The following is a 19497-nucleotide window of genomic DNA, read 5'->3' on the forward strand; positions in this document are numbered from 1 at the left end:
CATCTATTTTTTTTGTTTCATACATTAATTCGAGAGGACATGAGTTGATACTTACAGGATATTCTTCATGAGTTTACATGGTAAAGCTTGTTTAAAAATTACTTTTGTTTTATGACCATCTTACTTGTGAAGATACAGTATTGTATTAATAGCAGTGAGGTGACAGAATGGTCTGATGAGACGCCCAATCAAACACAGTAAACCATATACACACGTTTTTCCACCAGATTTTCTTTATAAATAACTCATCTCTTACTTTCACTTCCTTTTGTATAGTCGTACACATGATAGTCTGCAGCCAGACACAAGTAGTCTGCAGCCAGACAAACATGATTCAGAACACACCCCCATACACAGACAAGGGAGGTCAAGTATGTTTTCTAATGACTTCTGCAGATGAGCATGTATTGTAGTTGGAGGATGAAGCTGCCTCTTAAATTCTGATCTAAAGTCAAACTGATCCTAGATCCGTTCTTAATGGTCACTTGAACCTGGAGAAGCCTGAGCATGATTCATTGCTTCAATGTGTTTCCGCTTCATGCCACTGATTGAATTTGAGTGTCTTGAGCATTAAAGTCTCTCAGTGTGTGTTAGTGTGAATATTTAAATGTTAGGAACGAGACATGCATCCTTCAGCTTTTCTTTTGTGTGTGTGTCAAATATGACCAAATGGCACAGGTGTAGACTGCCACATGACACACCCTTATATAAAATTCACAGAATGGACCAATTAAAAGGCAACAGGATAAATTCAATAACGCTCTCTGTGGCTTTTCTCAACAACTTCATCATCAACCAAAAACAGAACCAAAAGCACGGTCAGCGTCGATTTTTTTTGCCATAATAAGAACTAAAATCAGAACATTTTAAAGAATGTTAAAAGGGCAACAATTGCCCATTGTGAATGCACTGGTGATCTGGTTGGATCAGAATTGACCGTTCCTCCAAGCAGTGGTTCTTTACCCCTTTTGAGACACAAGACTAGCATTGGGTAACTTGATGGGTGATTGTTCACAACAATGTAGAGTAATATATATATATATGATTCTACACACTGTTGATTCACCTTCCTTTAAGAAACCATTTTGATAGGCAGATGGAGGTACTTCCTTTTCTCCTCTTAGCATTAATGTAAAACATTATCACCCTTATTGCATACCAAGGACCACAGTTGGTTACTAAGGACCACAAAATAACAAAATGAAATGCATTTCTATAGATCCCAGTAGAAATGTAAGGCATCATTTCAAGCCATGCACCTACCCCACCACACCCTCTCCCAAATATTATTTGTGTTTTGTCACAGTATGAAGGAACCAGGGTTGGGGTCCATTCCATTTCAATTCAGGAAATAAACTGAAATTCCAATTGACTTCCTGAATTAACTGAATTGAAATGGAATGGATCCCAACCCTGAACGTTACATGGAGATCCTCCTCTATCCTCAGAGCAGGCTACAACACTGGCACAAAGGAGGATGGAACTGTAAGGCAAAGTTAAAGGGGTTGACTGTGTAGTAGAAGTTACACATGTTATGACAAGTTCTCGTAAGGACACAGCCATTGGAGTGTTCTAGATAGGGAGGAGGTGGCACAAGCTTAACGGGCGTCACAGCTTCTTTTTTTCTTTCTTCTTTTCCTTTGGAAAACATAGTTATGTCTCATTGTAACAGAACTTCATTTCCCATCAACCAGTAGTCCTCTTGATGGGCCCCTTCTCACAGTTATGTGAGATCCTGCTGCAGTGTATCCAAACAAACAAAAAACAAAAGACAAAAGCACAGCCATAGAGTGTACATAGCAACACAGCCACAGAGTCTTGGCCTGGGTCTGCATGAATCTCCTCTAGTTCATACCTCCCACACAGACAGACTACACTAAAGACCGACCCTTCTCAGTTTCTCATATCACATTCACAGTGTGGTGGATGCAGCAGACCACCCTTGCAGACTGCCGTGACCCCATGACCCTCATATGATCACGTGATAGAGGTCACGACCTCTCGATCCCTAGCAGAGGTCGGAGACGTAGTCGAAGTCGCAGAAGCCATCCTGGTCCTTGCGGGAGAGCTTGCGGGGCTCGCGCGGCGGTGTCAGGGTGGGAGGCTCAGTGGTGAACTCCTCGTCGAAGTTGCTGACGTCCTCTCGGCCCTTGATGGAGGGAACGAAGGGAGGGGGCAGCTTCCTCTGTAGCAGGGCCTCCCAATCCAGACCCTGGAGGAGAGGGAGAGAGAAAAAGAGTTAACAAAAAGCTAAATCATGGTGGAAAAATATGTTCCTGTAAAAGAAAAAAGTGTGGGATGAAGAGAAATGGAAAAAGATGAATATGGTGTCACGGATTTCTGACTCACCCGGAAGAAAGGCTGTTTCTTTATCTCATCAGCATCTTTCTCACCAGAGCCTAGTCTTCTCTCTGGGTTCCTCCTCAACAGCTGTTCACACACACACACACACACACACACACACACACACACACACACACACACACACACACACACACACACACACACACACACACACACACACACACACACACACACACACACACACACACACACACACACACACACACACACACACACATTATAGAAGTCAAATTACCAGCTGTTATACTAAACTTGCTAACGAGAGAATTATAGGGGTTATTGAGAGAGTCTTATCAGAACTGCTGTTCCCAGGTAAACAGAATCATGAATCAAAGAGACAAGAACTACAACATTACCATCATTAAATGGGCAAATCTGTGAGGTGCCACCGATCATGGACCTATGGTGTGAGTGTGTGTGTGGCCACTTACCCTCCTCATGATGGCGATGGCCTCTGTGGAGAGGAATCGTGGGTAGCGGACCTCGTCATTCACGATGCTGTCAAACACCTCCTCCTCATCGTCACCAGGGAAGGGCGACTAGCAGAGAAATACACTCAGACAGTTGAGTGGGAAGCCCATTTCTAAATACCTGACCTCACAATAATAGACAGAAAAACCAAACCCAAGGGGATGTCGCATCACGGAAAAGATAGTACATTTCTGTTCACTGTATGTATACTGCTACCAAGTGACGTTCATTTAATAGGTCTACTCAAATAAAGAGTGAAGAGATATTTTCTGTCCTTCCATAGCTATATTTTGTCCAAGTCTTCAATGATGTCTTACCTCTCCCACCAGCATCTCATAGACGAGGACTCCAAGGCCCCACCAGTCCACTGCTCTGGTGTAAGAGGTGTCGGTCAGGACCTCAGGGGCCAGGAACTCTGGAGTACCACAGAACGTACTGGTCCTGTCCCCATAGCCCATCCCTATAGAGGGGGAGATGTTATTACACAGTGTTGCGCATGCAGGCAGAAAGAGACGCACGCAGGCAGACACACACAAAACTCACGCTCACATAAGTGTTCACACACACACACACTAGGTATCCAGACGTATGCTTCATAAAAGTGTAAAGAGTCAACAAACTTCTGACCACTCACCTTCTTTACAGAGTCCAAAGTCGGCAATCTTTACATATCCGTCTGTATCCAGCAGTAAGTTGTCTAGTTTAAGGTCTCTGGAGGAGGGAGGAGACGTTACAGACCGGTCAGGGACTTGGATGGAACGCTAAGAGAGTAGATGTGTGTTGAGTGTGTTGTTGACTCACCGGTACACAATCTTGTGGTCATGGAGAAACTGCAGCCCCAGAACCACACAGGCTGAATAGAACCTGTAGACAGAAACATGTAAGACACCTCTTCAAAAAACAAAATGGAGTACACACACACTCTGGCACTACGTACACAGCCCGTGGTTCAGTGAAGACATCAGCGTGGATGTGCATCATGAGGTCACCGCCAGCCGTGTACTCCATGACGAAGCACACGTGTTCCGGGGTCTGGAAACACGCAAACAGGTTGACCAGGAAGGGGTGGTGGGAGACGTTCACCGTCTCAAAGATACGCTTCTCACACATCAGACTGGAGGCAGGAGGAGGAGGAAAACAACAACAGAGGTGGTGAACATGAGATCTGTGCTTTCAGAGATCAATTTCAAGCCCTGTGTGATGACAAATGGTGGCAGTCATGTAAAAACGTTTGTAAATGCATAAATGAAAGGTCCGCACACACGCACACACACACACACACAGAGAGAGAGAGAAACACATACCTCTCCACCTCGTCCCGTGCAACAATGTCTCCTTTCTTCAGGGCCTTGATGGCGTATATACTTCCTGTCTTCTTATACTCTGACAGCAGCACCTAAGAGAGAGGACAAGTAAAACAGAATGGGTTCAAAGGTCACATTTCAGACTAAATCAAAGTGTTTATTTGAACTTTAAGGCCAGAGGGAGGTTAGAAAACCTTTCCAAAGTGTCCCCGGCCCAGCACAGCGATCAGCCTGAAGTCCTGGAGGCACAGGGGTTTCTTATGTTTACTGTAGAGAGACACACACATTACCACAATAAATGATATCTACACAGTAAACACAGTGACTGGCCCAGCATGGCCAGAGGTCTGTACTGCATTCAACAGTTCATATGTTAACGGAGGTGCCTGGAAGGCACATGGTCACTTGTAGCTGCCAATATAACATTGTTGTGTGTGTGAAACCATTGTGTGTGTGTAGGTGTATGTAAATGACGATTAGTGTGTCTGCATAGTGGCCGCATCCGTGGGAACGAGTGTGGGTGCACACCTGCTCAGAGGGGGGGTTTGGGCAGGGCGATCAGGGGTGAGGTCTGGGGGAGAGAAGGGCTCAATCACTGGCAACCGCTCCTGAGAAAAAGAGAGCAGAGGGAGAAGAAGGGGATAGAGAGATGGAGGGAAGAAGCAAAGCCAGGAGTGAGAGAGAAAGTGTGTGAGGTTCCTCTCACGTTGTATTTTGATATTCTCTTATTGGGTTTGGTGTCTTTCTGGCCCTCTCTCACCGGGGTGTTATTATCAGAGTCTCTCCTGTAATCATGTCTGACTGGAGAGTCACTGTCCAGACTTAGTTTCTCCACTGAGATCTCCCTGAAAACACGTGCAAAACACATGCAAACATACAAACACACACATACATACAGACACAAAAGGGTCGTTAGCTACAGGGTTCAGAGTGCACAGCATGCTACGTGGAGTTCATTCAACAAGTAGAGGGATGAATTTGAGGAGTAGATACTTGGGTACAAGTTGCTTATGTGGGCCACACACCAAGTCGTGTGTCTGTGTGTGTATTACCCAGAGTTGAGGTTGTGTGCATTGGGGCTGTAGGTTCCGGTGTTGTTGACGGTGGGGATAGCGTTCCTCAGCAGTCGGACCCAGGTCCCAATGTCAACGTTCATCTGACGAGCTCTCAGGAAAGCCTTGCCTGCAAACACACACCGGAACAGATCAAACACACACCGGAACAGTTCAAACACACACCGGAACAGTTCAAACACACACCGGAACAGATCAAACACACACCGGAACAGTTCAAACACACACCGGAACAGTTCAAACACACACCGGAACAGATCAAACACACACCGGAACAGATCAAACACACACCGGAACAGATCAAACACACACCGGAACAGATCAAACACACACCGGAACAGATCAAACACACACCGGAACAGATCAAACACACACCGGAACAGATCAAACACACACCGGAACAGATCAAACACACACCGGAACAGATCAAACACACACCGGAACAGATCAAACACACACCGGAACAGTTCAAACACACACCGGAACAGATCAAACACACACCGAACAGATCAAACACACACCGGAACAGATCAAACACACACCGGAACAGATCAAACACACACCGGAACAGATCAAACACACACCGGAACAGATCAAACACACACCGGAACAGATCAAACACACACCGAACAGATCAAACACACACCGAACAGATCAAACACACACCGGAACAGTTCAAACACACACCGAACAGATCAAACACACACCGAACAGATCAAACACACACCGGAACAGTTCAAACACACACCGGAACAGATCAAACACACACCGGAACAGATCAAACACACACCGGAACAGATCAAACACACACCGGAACAGTTCAAACACACACCGGAACAGATCAAACACACACCGGAACAGATCAAACACACACCGGAACAGATCAAACACACACCATAACAGATCAAACACACACCGGAACAGATCAAACACACACCGGAACAGTTCAAACACACACCGGAACAGATCAAACACACACCGGAACAGTTCAAACACACACCGGAACAGTTCAAACACACACCATAACAGATCAAACACACACCGGGAACAGTTCGAAAACAGATCAAACACACACACCACAATCACACACAATAAATCCAGCTCTACACAACAGCAAACGCACCCATCTTTTAAAAGACACCATGCTGTTAAATCTGTTATGACCACAAGGAGATGCTATGGTGAGGTCAACCCTTCCATTTTCATCATAATAAAAAATGCCATAGAAATACAATCTCATCCTAGTTCTGTGGGGAAAAACTGAAGTAAGATATCCACTGTACCAGTAAGTTCTGGATTTCCCACTGCCCTCTCTCACCGTGCTGTCTGGAGAAGACCTTCTTCTGTCTCTGAAGGCGTGTGACTCTCTCAAACACCGGGTTGAAGAATATCACCTGAACAACAAAATCACACACATCACACCTGCACTCTATATAATGGATCTATCAACTGAATTACCAAACACGGTTTTGATACTTCTTTAATGACATCAAGTTCACAGCGTGTGTGTGTGTCTGTGTGTGTTGAAACCTACCTCAGCCAGAAGCAGCCCCTGAGGCTCCAGGTCCAGCTGAACTCTGTGTTTCTGGTTGTCCAGGAAGTCCTCCAGCTTCAGGTACTTGAGAGCGCACAGCGAGCGGTAGTCCTTCCAGTACACTGCTATCTCCATCTCCCTGGACTGGAACACACACACCTAACAGGTTCCAACTAAGATACACACAGACACATGATACCTCTTCAGTGAGCTGACTCCGAAGTGTAGGAGTACGAGTGTGTGAAGACTGGTTTATTTTGTGTGTATGAGTGAGTACATGCGTGTGAGAGACAGAGAGGACATTTGTACTTGTCTAAGCATAGTCTCTGTGTGTTTCTGTTTCTGTGTGTGTGTGTGTGTGTGTGTGTGTGTGTGTGTGTGTGTGTGTGTGTGTGTGTGTGTGTGTGTGTGTGTGTGTGTGTGTGTGTGTGTGTGTGTGTGTGTGTGTGTGTGTGTGTGTGTGTGTGTGTGTGTGTGTGTGTGTGACCTCTCACCCTCTCTAGCTCCACAGTGAAGGTCTGGTCCCAGGCCTGCTCCCCTACACTCTTCCAGGCTGTCTGACCCACCACTGAGTTATCCATCTTCAGCACCGCACTCACCTCCGCTACACACACACACACACACACACACATTACACAAATACACCTGTACATAAACATCCATTTAACAGCACAATCCATATGGGTAATTCCATGGTAACGGTATGGTTCATTTGACACACACACACACTCTACCCGAGCCACTCACAGGAGAGTTCGTCGGTCTTGCTGGGAGTCTTGCCACTGACGCTCCCGCTGCGTCCGTACAGGTTGCTCTTGCTGCTGCGGTTCATGAAGGAGCGTCCCTCCCCGGGGCTGTAGCAGGGCAGCATGACCGCCGTGCCCTTACTGCGCCCCGGGACCACCTCCAACACCCCCACACAGCCCAGTAGCTGCACCTGGAGAGTACCTGAAGACAAGGGGGCGGGGTCAGAGAAAGACAGTGAGCACATGGGTCATGTTCCCGAGACACCACCATCTAACCTAAAGCAAAAGCTTCATCACTTGATGTAAAGATGCTCCTATCAAAGTTAATTTGAAACAATCTAGATATTGTGCCCGCTTTGGCATTGTGAAGCTAACCGCTACAAAACCACTATCAATAGTTCACAATCAAGAACAATCCATAAGCCAGGGCATGACACCAGTGAAACAGAACGAGTGTGAATGTATGTCAAATGTATGCACGCATGACTAAGTCACTTTGGATAAAAGCGTCTGCTAAATGGTATATTATATTAGTAGATTATTGAATCCTATTGACACATTTAGACCAGTGTCTCTCACCAGTGAGCGGGGAGGGCTTGCTGAGGGTGCTGTACTGGTTGTGAAGGTAGGGGGCACTGTGGCGGGAGCTGAAGGCCGGGGAGGAGGCCAGGACTAGTTCCTCCTTGATGAGGCAGGCCTTGGGGTGGTCCTCCGGCAGGTCGGCCAGACGCTGGTCCAGAGAGTCCCTCAGGAGGTCCAACCGCTGGGACGCCTCGCTCAGACGACACTGGGCCTGGAAGAGATGGGGGGGGTGAGATACTCGAAAATAGACCAGGAGTGTATGTACTGTATAGAAGTGTGCGTTTACAAATGACTGGGCCTAGAGAGATTTGGGGATTTGGAAGGATAGGGGTGAGACCCTAAAGACCAAACCAGGGTCGTGCGCGGTAGGCATGAAAAAGTTTAAATTAACTTCAAAAGAAGGTTTATTTTCAAATTCTGTTTGGACACATTTTCACTTGTTTGTACCCAATGAACACAACCCTGGAGAATGGGGTTGTAAGTGTGTGTTCGGACGTGAAGGTAATTATGTACAGTATGTATGGACTCATATGCATCCATGTAGAGTGAGTTTGCACGCAATGAGTTCTGTTTTGTGTGTTCATGTTCTGTGTGTCTGCACATGCATGTGGTGTGTACCTCTGACAGGGCCTTCTTATCCTGGACCTTGCTGGCCCCCAGTAGCCGGAGGACATTCTTAGCTCCATCTGCCACAGCGTGTTCTACTCTGTAGTGATGCCTGAGCTCCTCAATACGCAGCTCCACACCACACATGTCCTGGTTACCTGGGGGGGGAGAAAGAGAGAGAGAGAGCGAAAAAGAGAAAGAGAGAGAGAAAGAGCATGTGGTCGACATCGGTTAACTTCAATAATAGTTTTAGAGTTCCTGATATATTCTGATATACACTGAGGTATAAAAAAAACGGAATGTTTTATTTATCAGGAAATCTCTAGCCGTGAGAGAAAGGGGGTCCGTGTAGTTTAGGTACTGTACTTCATGCTTTCTGTCACAACCACTAATCTGACCTGACTTGACAGGTGAACGGACTAGACTGGAGCGGTCCTTCCACCATTCTGCTTTCACCCGTCACTGGTGATGTGTTAAAAGAGACGGGGAAAATATGGCTCCTCTCCAGGAGTACTGGGACATAACCTCAAGATGACACATCCTTTTTATCCAGACTGCGGAATAGCAGAGGGGTAGAGACATCATCAATATGTGTTGGAATAATGCCGATGATAAAACCGAGGGAGGAGGGAGAGAGAGAGAGAGAGAGAGAAAGAGACCGACAGACAGAGAAGGAGAATGGGGGGACGGAGTGAAGGAGAGAGTGAGAGGGCAGAGAGGGAAGGAAGAGAGAAACAAAGAGAGAGGGGGAGAGAGTGAAGGAGAGAGTGAGAGGGCAGAGAGGGAAGGAAGAGATAAACAAAGAGAGAGTGGGGAGAGAGTGAAGGAGAGAGTGAGAGGGCAGAGAGGGAAGGAAGATAGAAACAAAGAGAGAGGGGGAGAGAGTGAAGGAGAGAGTGAGAGGGCAGAGAGGGAAGGAAGAGAGAAACAAAGAGAGAGGGGGAGAGAGTGAAGGAGAGAGTGAGAGGTGGGTGGGGAGTGAGAGAGAGGGGGAAGGAAGAGAGGGGCAAACAGGAGAGGAGTGGGTATGTGGTTGAATATGAGAGAGAGAGAGAGACACAGATGAGAAAGGTGGCTGGGTATGTGGTTGAATTCCTTTATCTCCTAATAAGGTCTTCGGCTGGGTGCCAGAGACCCTTCTGACTGACCGTAAAGGGTGTGTGTGTGTGCTTGCACACGCATTTATGTATATACAGAGGGAGTGTGTGTTTACCTTTATGCGAGTGTGTGATGGGGGTCTGTTGTTGAAAGTGTATGTGTGTGGAAGTGGAAGTCATTGGCAAACCAACCACTAAAGCCACTTAGGGTGAAAATCCCATCCTCAACACCACATTCACCCTGCTACATTTTAACAACGATCCCTCGTCATGCAAAGATAGCCTGCAGAGTGCTGTCCTACTATCCAGGTCTGTACCCAAACAATTTGAACTTCTACTTTTAAAAATCAACCTCTCTAAAAACAAGTCTCTCACTGTTGCCGCCTGCTATAGACCACCCTCTGCCCCCAGCTGTGCTCTGGACACCATATGTGAACTGATTGCCCCCCATCTATCTTCAGAGCTCGTGCTGCCAGGCGACCTAAACTGGAACATGCTTAACACCCCAGGCATCCTACAATCTAAGCTTGATGCCCTCAATCTCACACAAATTATCAATGAACCTACCAGGTACCTCCCCAAAGCCTTAAACACAGGCATCTCTAAATACACCTCTGCTGTCTTCAACCATGATCTCAGCGATCACTGCCTCATTGCCTGCATCCCGAAATGGGTCAGCGGTCAAACGACCTCCACTCATCACTGTCAAATGCTCCCTGAAACACTTCAGTGAGCAGGCCTTTCTAATCGATCTGGTCGGGGTATCCTGGAAGGATATTGATCTCATCCCGTTAGTAGAGGATGCCTGGTTATTTTTTTTTTTAAATGCCTTCCTAACCATCTTAAATAAGCATGACCCATTCAAGAATTTTACAACCAGGAACAGATATAGCCCTTGGTTCTCCCCAGACATGACTGCCCTTAACCAACACAAAAACATCCTATGGCGTTCTGCATTAGCATCGAACAGCCCCCGTGATATGTAGCTGTTCAGGGAAGTTAGAAACCATTATACACAGGCAGTTAGAAAAGCCAAGGCTAGCTTTTTCAAGCAGAAATTTGCACTAACTCAAACTCAAAAAAAGTTCTGGGACACTTTAAAGTCCATGGAGAATAAGAACACCTCCTCCCAGCTGCCCACTGCACTGAAGATAGGAAACACTGTCACCACTGATAAATCCACTATAATTGAGAATTTCAATAAGCATTTTTCTACGGCTGGCCATGCTTTCCACCTAGCTACCCCTACCCCGGTCAACAGCACTGCACCCCCCACAGCAACTCGCCCAAGCCTTCCCCATTTCTCCTTCTCCCAAATCCAGTCAGCTGAGGTTCTGAAAGAGCTGCAAAATCTGGACCCTACAAATCAGCCGGGCTAGACCATCTGGACCCTTTCTTTCTAAAAATGATCTGCCGAAATTGTTGCCACCCCTATTACTAGCCTGTTCAACCTCTCTTTCGTGTCGTCTGAGATTCCCAAAGATTGGAAAACAGCTGCGGTCATCCCCCTCTTCAAAGGGGGGGGACACTCTTGACCCAAACTGCTACAGACCTACATCTATCCTACCCTGCCTTTCTAAGGTCTTCGAAAGCCAAGTCAACAAACAGATTACCGACCATTTCGCATCTCACCATACCTTCTCTGCTATGCAATCTGGTTTCAGAGCTGGTCATGGGTGCACCTCAGCCACGCTCAAGGTCCTAAATGATATCTTAACCGCCATCGATAAGAAACATTACTGTGCAGCCGTATTCATTGATCTGGCCAAGGCTTTCGATTCTGTCAATAACCACATCCTCATCGGCAGACTCGACAGCCTTGGTTTCTCAAATGATTGCCTCGCCTGGTTCACCAACTACTTATCTGATAGAGTTCAGTGTGTCAAATCGGAGGGTCTGCTGTCCGGACCTCTGGCAGTCTCTTTGGGGGTGCCACAGGGTTCAATTCTTGGACCAACTCTCTTCTCTGTATACATCATTGATGTCGCTCTTGCTGCTGGTGAGTCTCTGATCCACCTCTACGCAGACGACACCATTCTGTATACTTCTGGCCCTTCTTTGGACACTGTGTTAACAACCCTCCAGGCAAGTTTCAATGCCATACAACTCTCCTTCCGTGGCCTCCAATTGCTCTTAAATACAAGTAAAACTAAATGCATGCTCTTCAATCAATCGCTGCCTGCACCTGCCCAACATCACTACTCTGGACGGCTCTGACTTAGAATACGTGGACAACTACAAATACCTAGATGCTCACAGATTACTGCACCTGTACATAGCCCACCTATAAATTGGCCCAAACAACTACAGTGCCTTGCGAAAGTATTCGGCCCCTTGAACTTTGCGACCTTTTGCCACATTTCAGGCTTCAAATATAAATATATAAAACTGTATTATTTTGTGAAGAATAGACAACAAGTGGGACACAATCATGAAGTGGAACGACATCTATTGGATATTTCAAATTTTGTTAACAAATCAAAAACTGAAAAATTGGGTGTGACGAGGAAAACACCTGTTAGACATATTCCATAGGGAATACACTATCCTCACTAGCCAGAGCTCTGTTGGGTACAGATGAGTACACCAGTTAATGTATTCCTATGGGCAGGCGTTATTACATTACATTATCCTTAAAATCCCTCCAAATAACTTTCAGTTCCCCTCTCCTCCTTACTGCTTTCCTTCCATTTCACTCTCCTGACCTCCATCAATCGCTCTTCTCCAGATGACCCCATTATCTGTTTCCTGAGGATGGAGGGCCCATAAAGGCCCATTCATGTGCCCTGCTGCCACTGAGATCCATCCATCGCCTGCTAACTCATAATGCACGATGAGTGCTAGTGTGTGTGTGTGTGTGTGTGTGTAACATGTACTTGGAAAGTCAGTGTTTGTGTGCAAAAGCGTTTGTATGCGTGTTCTCTCCAGGTTCTGCTGAGCCCACAGCTTTGAGAGGGCAAGAGACAGACACACACACACGGGATGTCAATGAGTCTCGCTGCCCTCCTCACTCCAGGAGAGAACCATCCAGACAGTCTCTGAAGCCGTAGAGTATTGATCTGTTTACGGTTAGCCTCGTCTCAGTCTGGACAGATACGCGGCTAGTTGGCTACGCAGGGGGAGGCAGATTAACATTCTGTACATGGGGAGAGGTCAGAGCTGGGCAGTATTTACGGCCTTTTGACTGAAATGCCATTTGACGGATTGAGGTAAAGTGAAATGTGCTGGCAACCTTCCAGCCTCACAGACAAAACCTGCACCTCCGAGACATATTTTATCTCCACTGTCAAAAATAGATAGATACATTTTGCAGGCAGACAGTTGGACAGTGGCAAAGTGTTGACCTGCAAATCAGATAAATAAACGGACAGAGACACAGACAAACAGAGAGAGAGGGCCGCCCAGACAGATGGGCACAGAGAGAGAGGGCCGCCCAGACAGATGGGCACACAGAGAGAGGGCCGCCCAGACAGATGGGCACACAGAGAGAGGGCCGCCCAGACAGATGGGCACACAGAGAGAGGGCCGCCCAAACAGATGGGCACACAGAGAGAGGGCCGCCCAGACAGATGGGCACACAGAGAGAGGGCCGCCCAGACAGATGGGCACACAGAGAGAGGGCCGCCCAGACAGATGGGCACACAGAGAGAGGGCCGCCCAGACAGATGGGCACACAGAGAGAGGGCCGCCCAGACAGATGGGCACAAAGAGAGAGGGCCGCCCAGACAGATGGGCACACAGAGAGAGGGCCGCCCAGACAGATGGGCACACAGAGAGAGGGCCGCCCAGACAGATGGGCACACAGAGAGAGGGCCGCCCAGACAGATGGGCACACAGAGGGCCGCCCAGACAGATGGGCACAAAGAGAGAGGGCCGCCCAGACAGATGGGCACAAAGAGAGAGGGCCGCCAAGACAGTTGGGCACAGAGAGAGAGAGGGCCGCCCAGACAGTTGGGCACAGAGAGAGAGGGCCGCCCAGACAGTTGGGCACAGAGAGAGAGGGCCGCCCAGACAGATGGGCACAAAGAGAGAGAGCCGCCCAGACAGATGGGCACACAGAGAGAGGGCCGCCCAGACAGATGGGCACACAGAGAGAGGGCCGCCCAGACAGATGGGCACACAGAGAGAGGGCCGCCCAGACAGATGGGCACACAGAGAGAGGGCCGCCCAGACAGATGGGCACACAGAGAGAGGGCCGCCCAGACAGATGGGCACACAGAGAGAGGGCCGCCCAGACAGATGGGCACACAGAGAGAGGGCCGCCCAGACAGATGGGCACACAGAGAGAGGGCCGCCCAGACAGATGGGCACAAAGAGAGAGGGCCGCCAAGACAGTTGGGCACAGAGAGAGAGGGCCGCCCAGACAGTTGGGCACAGAGAGAGAGGGCCGCCCAGACAGTTGGGCACAGAGAGAGAGGGCCGCCCAAACAGTTGGGCACAGAGAGAGAGGGCCGCCCAGACAGTTGGGCACAGAGAGAGAGGGCCGCCCAGACAGTTGGGCACAGAGAGAGAGGGCCACCAGACAGGTATACACTGTCCTACCCTGAAGGTCTTCGGTGTGCTCAGTGGCCTGCACGTTCTTGCGGATCTGCATGCGGATGATGTCGATCTTGGTCTTGCTGTCCTGCAGCATCTGCTGTGCCGTCTGTAGCATCTTCTTGTCCTGATTGGAGGAGGAGGAGAAAGACACAGGAAGTCAAGACCTGGGTCACATGACAGGAAGTAGAAGATGTGATAAATCATTTTTAGTCTAAATTGCTTTATTTCCCTTTCTGCATCTGCACTGATGTGATATACGTATGCAGGTGAAAGCTCAATTCTGGTATGAATCCACCATGTTGCTTTTCCCAGTTTCTGTGTAATCAGATCACTGTAGATTAAGGAGCAGCATGCATTTAAGCGGGGCATAGGAACAAGGACAATCAGAGACCTGAAGTGACAGGACACAAGGACAATCAGCAGATGGGAGAGGGAGGAAAGAGGTGCGGTAAGTACAGAGGGGATGAATCAGCAGATGGTTGGTTAGAGACAGTACCTTGGTGGATCCGTTGGCATAGATTGGAATCATGTTCTCGGCTCCCTGTTTGACCTTGAGCTCGATGTTGAGCTGTCTCTCCAGGGCGGCAATGCGGTCCTGGCTTGCTGACGAGCGGCTCTCTGCCCCCGGGGACTGGGGCGGGTCATCTGGGGGTCAAAGGTCAGATACATGTTGTCATTGCAATACCAACACAACACCTTGAGGTAAATCTACCATGGCAACCAACATCTCCATAGCCTGGCTATGACTATGCATGGGTGACCCATAAAACAAATGGAATCGTCTAAAAACATACCCTTATTGTCGTCTCCTCCCTTGACCATGATGTGAGCGTCCAGCTCCTGTAACTGAGCATGCAGGTCTTCCAGCTTACGGTTGGAGCTGCGCAGTTGGGAATCCACCTAATAAATAACACACAACACCCGATGACATTCATATAGCACCTTTCCAATGCTGATAGCACTTTACATCAATGCTTGTCAGTGAATGCATAATATTTTGTGTTGTGTCACTATGTTTACTTATATGCAATACCCTACACTTTATTTGAGGTAACCCAATAAACCCAATAAAACGAAACAAAAACTATTATATTACATTGTAAGAGGGGGGAGTTAAACTAAGAGTGTAAGGGGAGGAAACCTATCCTACCTGGGAGGCATTCCTCTTATCGGTGGTGGCCCTGCGGAGGTTGTCAGCTCCCTCCTTGATCTTCAGCTCCTTCCTGATCTCCCTGCGGATCTTCTCCCGCTGCTCATCAAGACGCTGCTGCACCGCGGTGTCTGAGAAGTCCGAGCTCTGGTCCAGACCCAGCTGCTCTAAGACGGACAGCCCACCTGGGTCACTCTGGATAGGGGGAAGAGGGAGCGGAAGGATGACGGGTGAAAAAGGGGAAGGATAGAGAGGAAAGGGGGTAACAGAAGACAGAAAGAGGGAGAGGAAGGCAATGGGAAGGGGAGGATAGAAAAAATATTTGCATGTGTTTGTAGAAAACTCAAACGCAGGCCAGATACATATTTCAGGAGGATGATAGCAAGACTTCACATCTCTCCAGTCCACAGTCCCCCCTGAAATTGCCAATGTTCTGATCTCTAAATCTGAGTTTGACTGTACAGTCAGCGACACAGTAGTTACCACAATCTGCAATTCCCTCAGGGAGAAAGCCAGCAAACCAGCCAAATAATCAGGGAACCAGCGGGAGACAGGGTGAATCACTGCTAGAGAAATCACAGCCCTGTCCCCCCTAAAACAGTAAACAATACATCACCTCCTGGCTGTCGTCGTCCTCAAACAGCCCATCGCCATACCAACACATAGTCCCCTTTCACCTTCAAACCGCCAGACCACAGCGACAGAGAACCTCTGACAACACCGCTGGCTAAAACCACACCGAGGCCCATTGAGTTGGATAGAGAAACAGAAAGGATAAGATAGTCGGGGTTGTAGAGGAGTAACGTTAGGGGGGACAGGATATCCGTCCCACACCAGCTCAGGCCCTCCCTGCTTCCTGCCTGTGTAGCTCTGCTATCAGGGAGAGAGAGAGAGGGCCCCGTTCCAAACATACTAAAATGCATCCTTCCGTCCTGTCTTCTTTGAAGTAAATGACTAACCATGCTTCCATCCACTGTTTTTACGTGAGTAAAGTCAAGGCGTATATAAAATCCCTGCAGTTGAAATGAGGCTACAGATGAAATATGTTATGAACTTCACAGGGTGGTGAAAGCAAAAGGTATGGACCTTGATGCTCCATTCCAATAAATGTTGAGGGTCTAATTCTGGTGACATGATCGTCGATGCTTGACTGCCGTTTTGACAAATAAAAACATTCTTGAGCTTATCCATTAATCTCATCGTGTAGCCTACCCGTACTGTATCTGCGAGCTGTTGACTATAGTGCACATACCAAGACCAGAGTGGGCACGTTCACTATTTAACGCAACAGCAAAACTACCGGTAGAGTTGAAAATGCAATGCAAAGACATTGACTGCACGGCCAGGCACGACTCCAACGCCATCATCAAGTTTGCCGATGACACAACCGTGGTAGGCCTGATCACCGACAACGACGAGAAAGCCTATAGGGAGGAGGCTAGAGAACTGGCCGGGTGGTGCAAGGACAACAACATCTCCCTCAACGTGATCAAGACCAAGGAGATTGATTGTGGACTACAGGAAAAGGTAGACTGAGCTAGCCCCCATTCTCATCGACAGGGCTATGGTGGAGCAGGTTGAGAGCTTCAACTTTCTTGGTGTCCACATCAAACTAACATGGTCCAAGCACACCAAGACAGTCATGAAGAGGACACAACACCTATTTCCCCTCAGGAGACTGAAACAAATGTGGCATGGGTCCTCAGATCCTCAAAAGGTTCTACAGCTGGACCATCGAGAGCATCCTGACTTGTTGCATCACTGCCTGGTACGGCAACTGCTCGGCCTCCGACCGCAAAGCACGACAGAGGGTAGTGCGTATGGCCCAGTACATCACCGGGGAGAAGCTTCCTACCATCCAGGCCCAACAAATTGTCAAAGACTTCAGCCACCCTAGTCATAGACTGTTCTCTCTGCTACCGCACGGCAAGCGGTACCGGAGTGCCAAGTCTCAGTCCAAGAGGCTTCTAAACAGCATCCCCAAGCCATAAGACTACTGAACATCTAATCAAATGGCTACCCAGACTACTTGCACTTCCCCCCGCTCCCCCCTTATTTTACGCTGCTGCTGTCTGTTTATTATCTACGCACAAGTCACTTTAATAACCCTACCAACATATTACCTCAATTACCTCGACTAACCGGTGCCCCCGCACATTGACTCTGTACAGGTACCCCCTGTATATGGCCTCACTATTGTTATTTTACTGCTGCTCTTTAATTATTTAAAACTTAAGCAAAAAAGTCAATTGTGTATGCACTACGTCCTCACGCACTGATTTTGATCTGCAATAAGTCAGTTTGCTAGAAACACAACTGGTGAGAAAATTGTCATATTTTCTTTATGCAGATTTTAGAATATTCTCATGAAAAACTTTTGCCAATTGGATGGAAACCTAGCAACTAATAGACATGGCTGAGAGTGGGAAAGTTGTGAACCCTTGGCTTTCAACCAATCAAAACGTGTTACATCTGTGATTAGTGATTACCTTATCGAAGGATGGAAGGACACACTTCAAAACTACTGGAAAGGGGCCATTCAAATAAGTATGGGAGGATGTGCCTTTTTGACCTTTGACTTCCTCTGAGTTCATAATGTGCACCGGACTGAGTGCCGTGGCCACTAAAAGCTAACCGCTACTCTTTAACAAGAGGCAGGAGAAGCAGAGCAGAGCAGAGGGCAAGAGAGCATCCTTGCCCCGGCTGTCAGCTCACATTACAGGAAAGGAGGAGGAAGGGAGGCTAATGGTTAGCAAGCACCTCATCCAGATCATATGACAGGAAAAGGTCAACGGTTAGCTAGCGCCTCAGCCTCTTCCTATCATATCAGTTGGATAACGGCTAGCTAGCGCCAACATCCATCTTATATGATAGGAGGGGCTAACCTAAAGTTAGCCCGTAGCACTCTCAGCCTGTGGTTCCTAGTGAACTCTCTCTAGAACCCTGGGGCTAATGGCTAGCTAGCGCCAACATCCATCTGATATGATAGGAGAGGCTAATGCTAGCAGTTAGTGTGGCTCTAGGATCCAGGGGAGGTGTTCCGGGCCCAGACTGAGTGGGTGGGTGGTTTGCAAGGTCTTCGGGCCGACGCGACCTAAATTAAAGATGACAAAGTTTGCTGCTGTGTCTGTAAAGCATGGAGGAGGAGAGCGAGGCGAGAAAACCTCTCGCTCTGCAGACTGGCTGGTGCACTCCCTGCACTGTACTGTTAGCCTGGTTAGGGAAACACTATACTGTAGTGTAGAAGGCAGTGGGTGTTGAGTTGACTGGTTTCAGCATGACTGTGCTGCTTTGTTGTGTTCTACTTCTGCCACATCATAAGCCTAGAACCTGAACTGATGTCTGTTTCAGGAACTTGGTGTCGTTGTGTGTGCTGGCAAGGCAATGTTGTTGAACGCAGAAAGAGTCTGGTACACAGGATGTCTGAACTGGAGCTGTGTTGCCAGTCTGTTTCTGCTTTAGCAAACTTGTTGTCTAACCACATCAGTGTGGCGACTGGCAAGGCAATGATGTAACCAGTGTTGTTGAATGTAGAAAGAGTCTGGTACCCAGGTTAGCTGAGCTGGCCCTTAGCACAGGAAGGCCAAGGTTGATTATTTGGTAAATCTTTTCTAAACTCTTCTTGAACTGCACTGTTGGTTAAGGGTTTGAAAGTAAGAATTTCACAGTAAGGTCTATACTTGTTGTATTCGGGGGATGTGACATAAAAGTTTGATTTGATACCACAAAGCGATGTCCTTTATATATAGAGTGTGTGTGCGTGTGTGTGTGTGTGTGGGGGGTTAGTGTGTGAGGTTACTGTGGGTAAAAGTTGCCTAGGATCTAGGATCAGCTAGGTCCAAATCCTGACCTTGACCATTAGTGGGAAAAACACAAAACTGACCTTAGATCAGAGTCTGAGGGCAACTTCGTCTCACTCCAGTTACTGCACCACCAGAGCTCAAATGGCAATCAAATTAGGCCTATATCATCATCGACACTGCAAGTTGTCCTGCTGCTCCTACAACTGCACCAATGTGTAATAAGTAGCC

The 19497-nt window shown here is 47.9% G+C and overlaps 1 protein-coding gene across 3 annotated transcripts in view; it reads right to left on the reverse strand.

Moving 5' to 3' along the window:
- Positions 1–211: 211 nt before the first annotated feature.
- Positions 212–19497, reverse strand: part of LOC124003543 (serine/threonine-protein kinase N1-like) — a 67718-nt gene continuing 48432 nt past the window's right edge. For 2 of the 3 annotated variants that reach the window (XM_046311874.1, XM_046311875.1), the window contains exons 2-23: positions 15467–15661; positions 15111–15216; positions 14813–14961; positions 14320–14440; positions 8693–8838; positions 8072–8285; positions 7494–7694; positions 7241–7350; positions 6747–6890; positions 6531–6606; positions 5192–5321; positions 4900–4984; positions 4668–4747; positions 4334–4406; positions 4140–4231; positions 3773–3949; positions 3637–3699; positions 3470–3546; positions 3153–3295; positions 2796–2903; positions 2350–2430; positions 212–2212 (exon numbers count right to left, since the gene is read on the reverse strand). In XM_046311874.1, coding sequence (XP_046167830.1) covers positions 2009–2212; positions 2350–2430; positions 2796–2903; positions 3153–3295; positions 3470–3546; positions 3637–3699; positions 3773–3949; positions 4140–4231; positions 4334–4406; positions 4668–4747; positions 4900–4984; positions 5192–5321; positions 6531–6606; positions 6747–6890; positions 7241–7350; positions 7494–7694; positions 8072–8285; positions 8693–8838; positions 14320–14440; positions 14813–14961; positions 15111–15216; positions 15467–15661 — 2775 coding nt within the window. In that variant the 3' untranslated portion in view covers positions 212–2008. Of the gene's footprint in view, positions 2213–2349; positions 2431–2795; positions 2904–3152; positions 3296–3469; positions 3547–3636; positions 3700–3772; positions 3950–4139; positions 4232–4333; positions 4407–4667; positions 4748–4899; positions 4985–5191; positions 5322–6530; positions 6607–6746; positions 6891–7240; positions 7351–7493; positions 7695–8071; positions 8286–8692; positions 8839–14319; positions 14441–14812; positions 14962–15110; positions 15217–15466; positions 15662–16082; positions 16234–19497 lie in introns of those variants that run through there. The other variant, XM_046311876.1, reaches the window with a different exon arrangement.

The sequence above is a fragment of the Oncorhynchus gorbuscha genome, linkage group LG18, assembly GCF_021184085.1.
Source record: "Oncorhynchus gorbuscha isolate QuinsamMale2020 ecotype Even-year linkage group LG18, OgorEven_v1.0, whole genome shotgun sequence".
NCBI classification, from domain to species: Eukaryota; Metazoa; Chordata; class Actinopteri; order Salmoniformes; family Salmonidae; genus Oncorhynchus; species Oncorhynchus gorbuscha.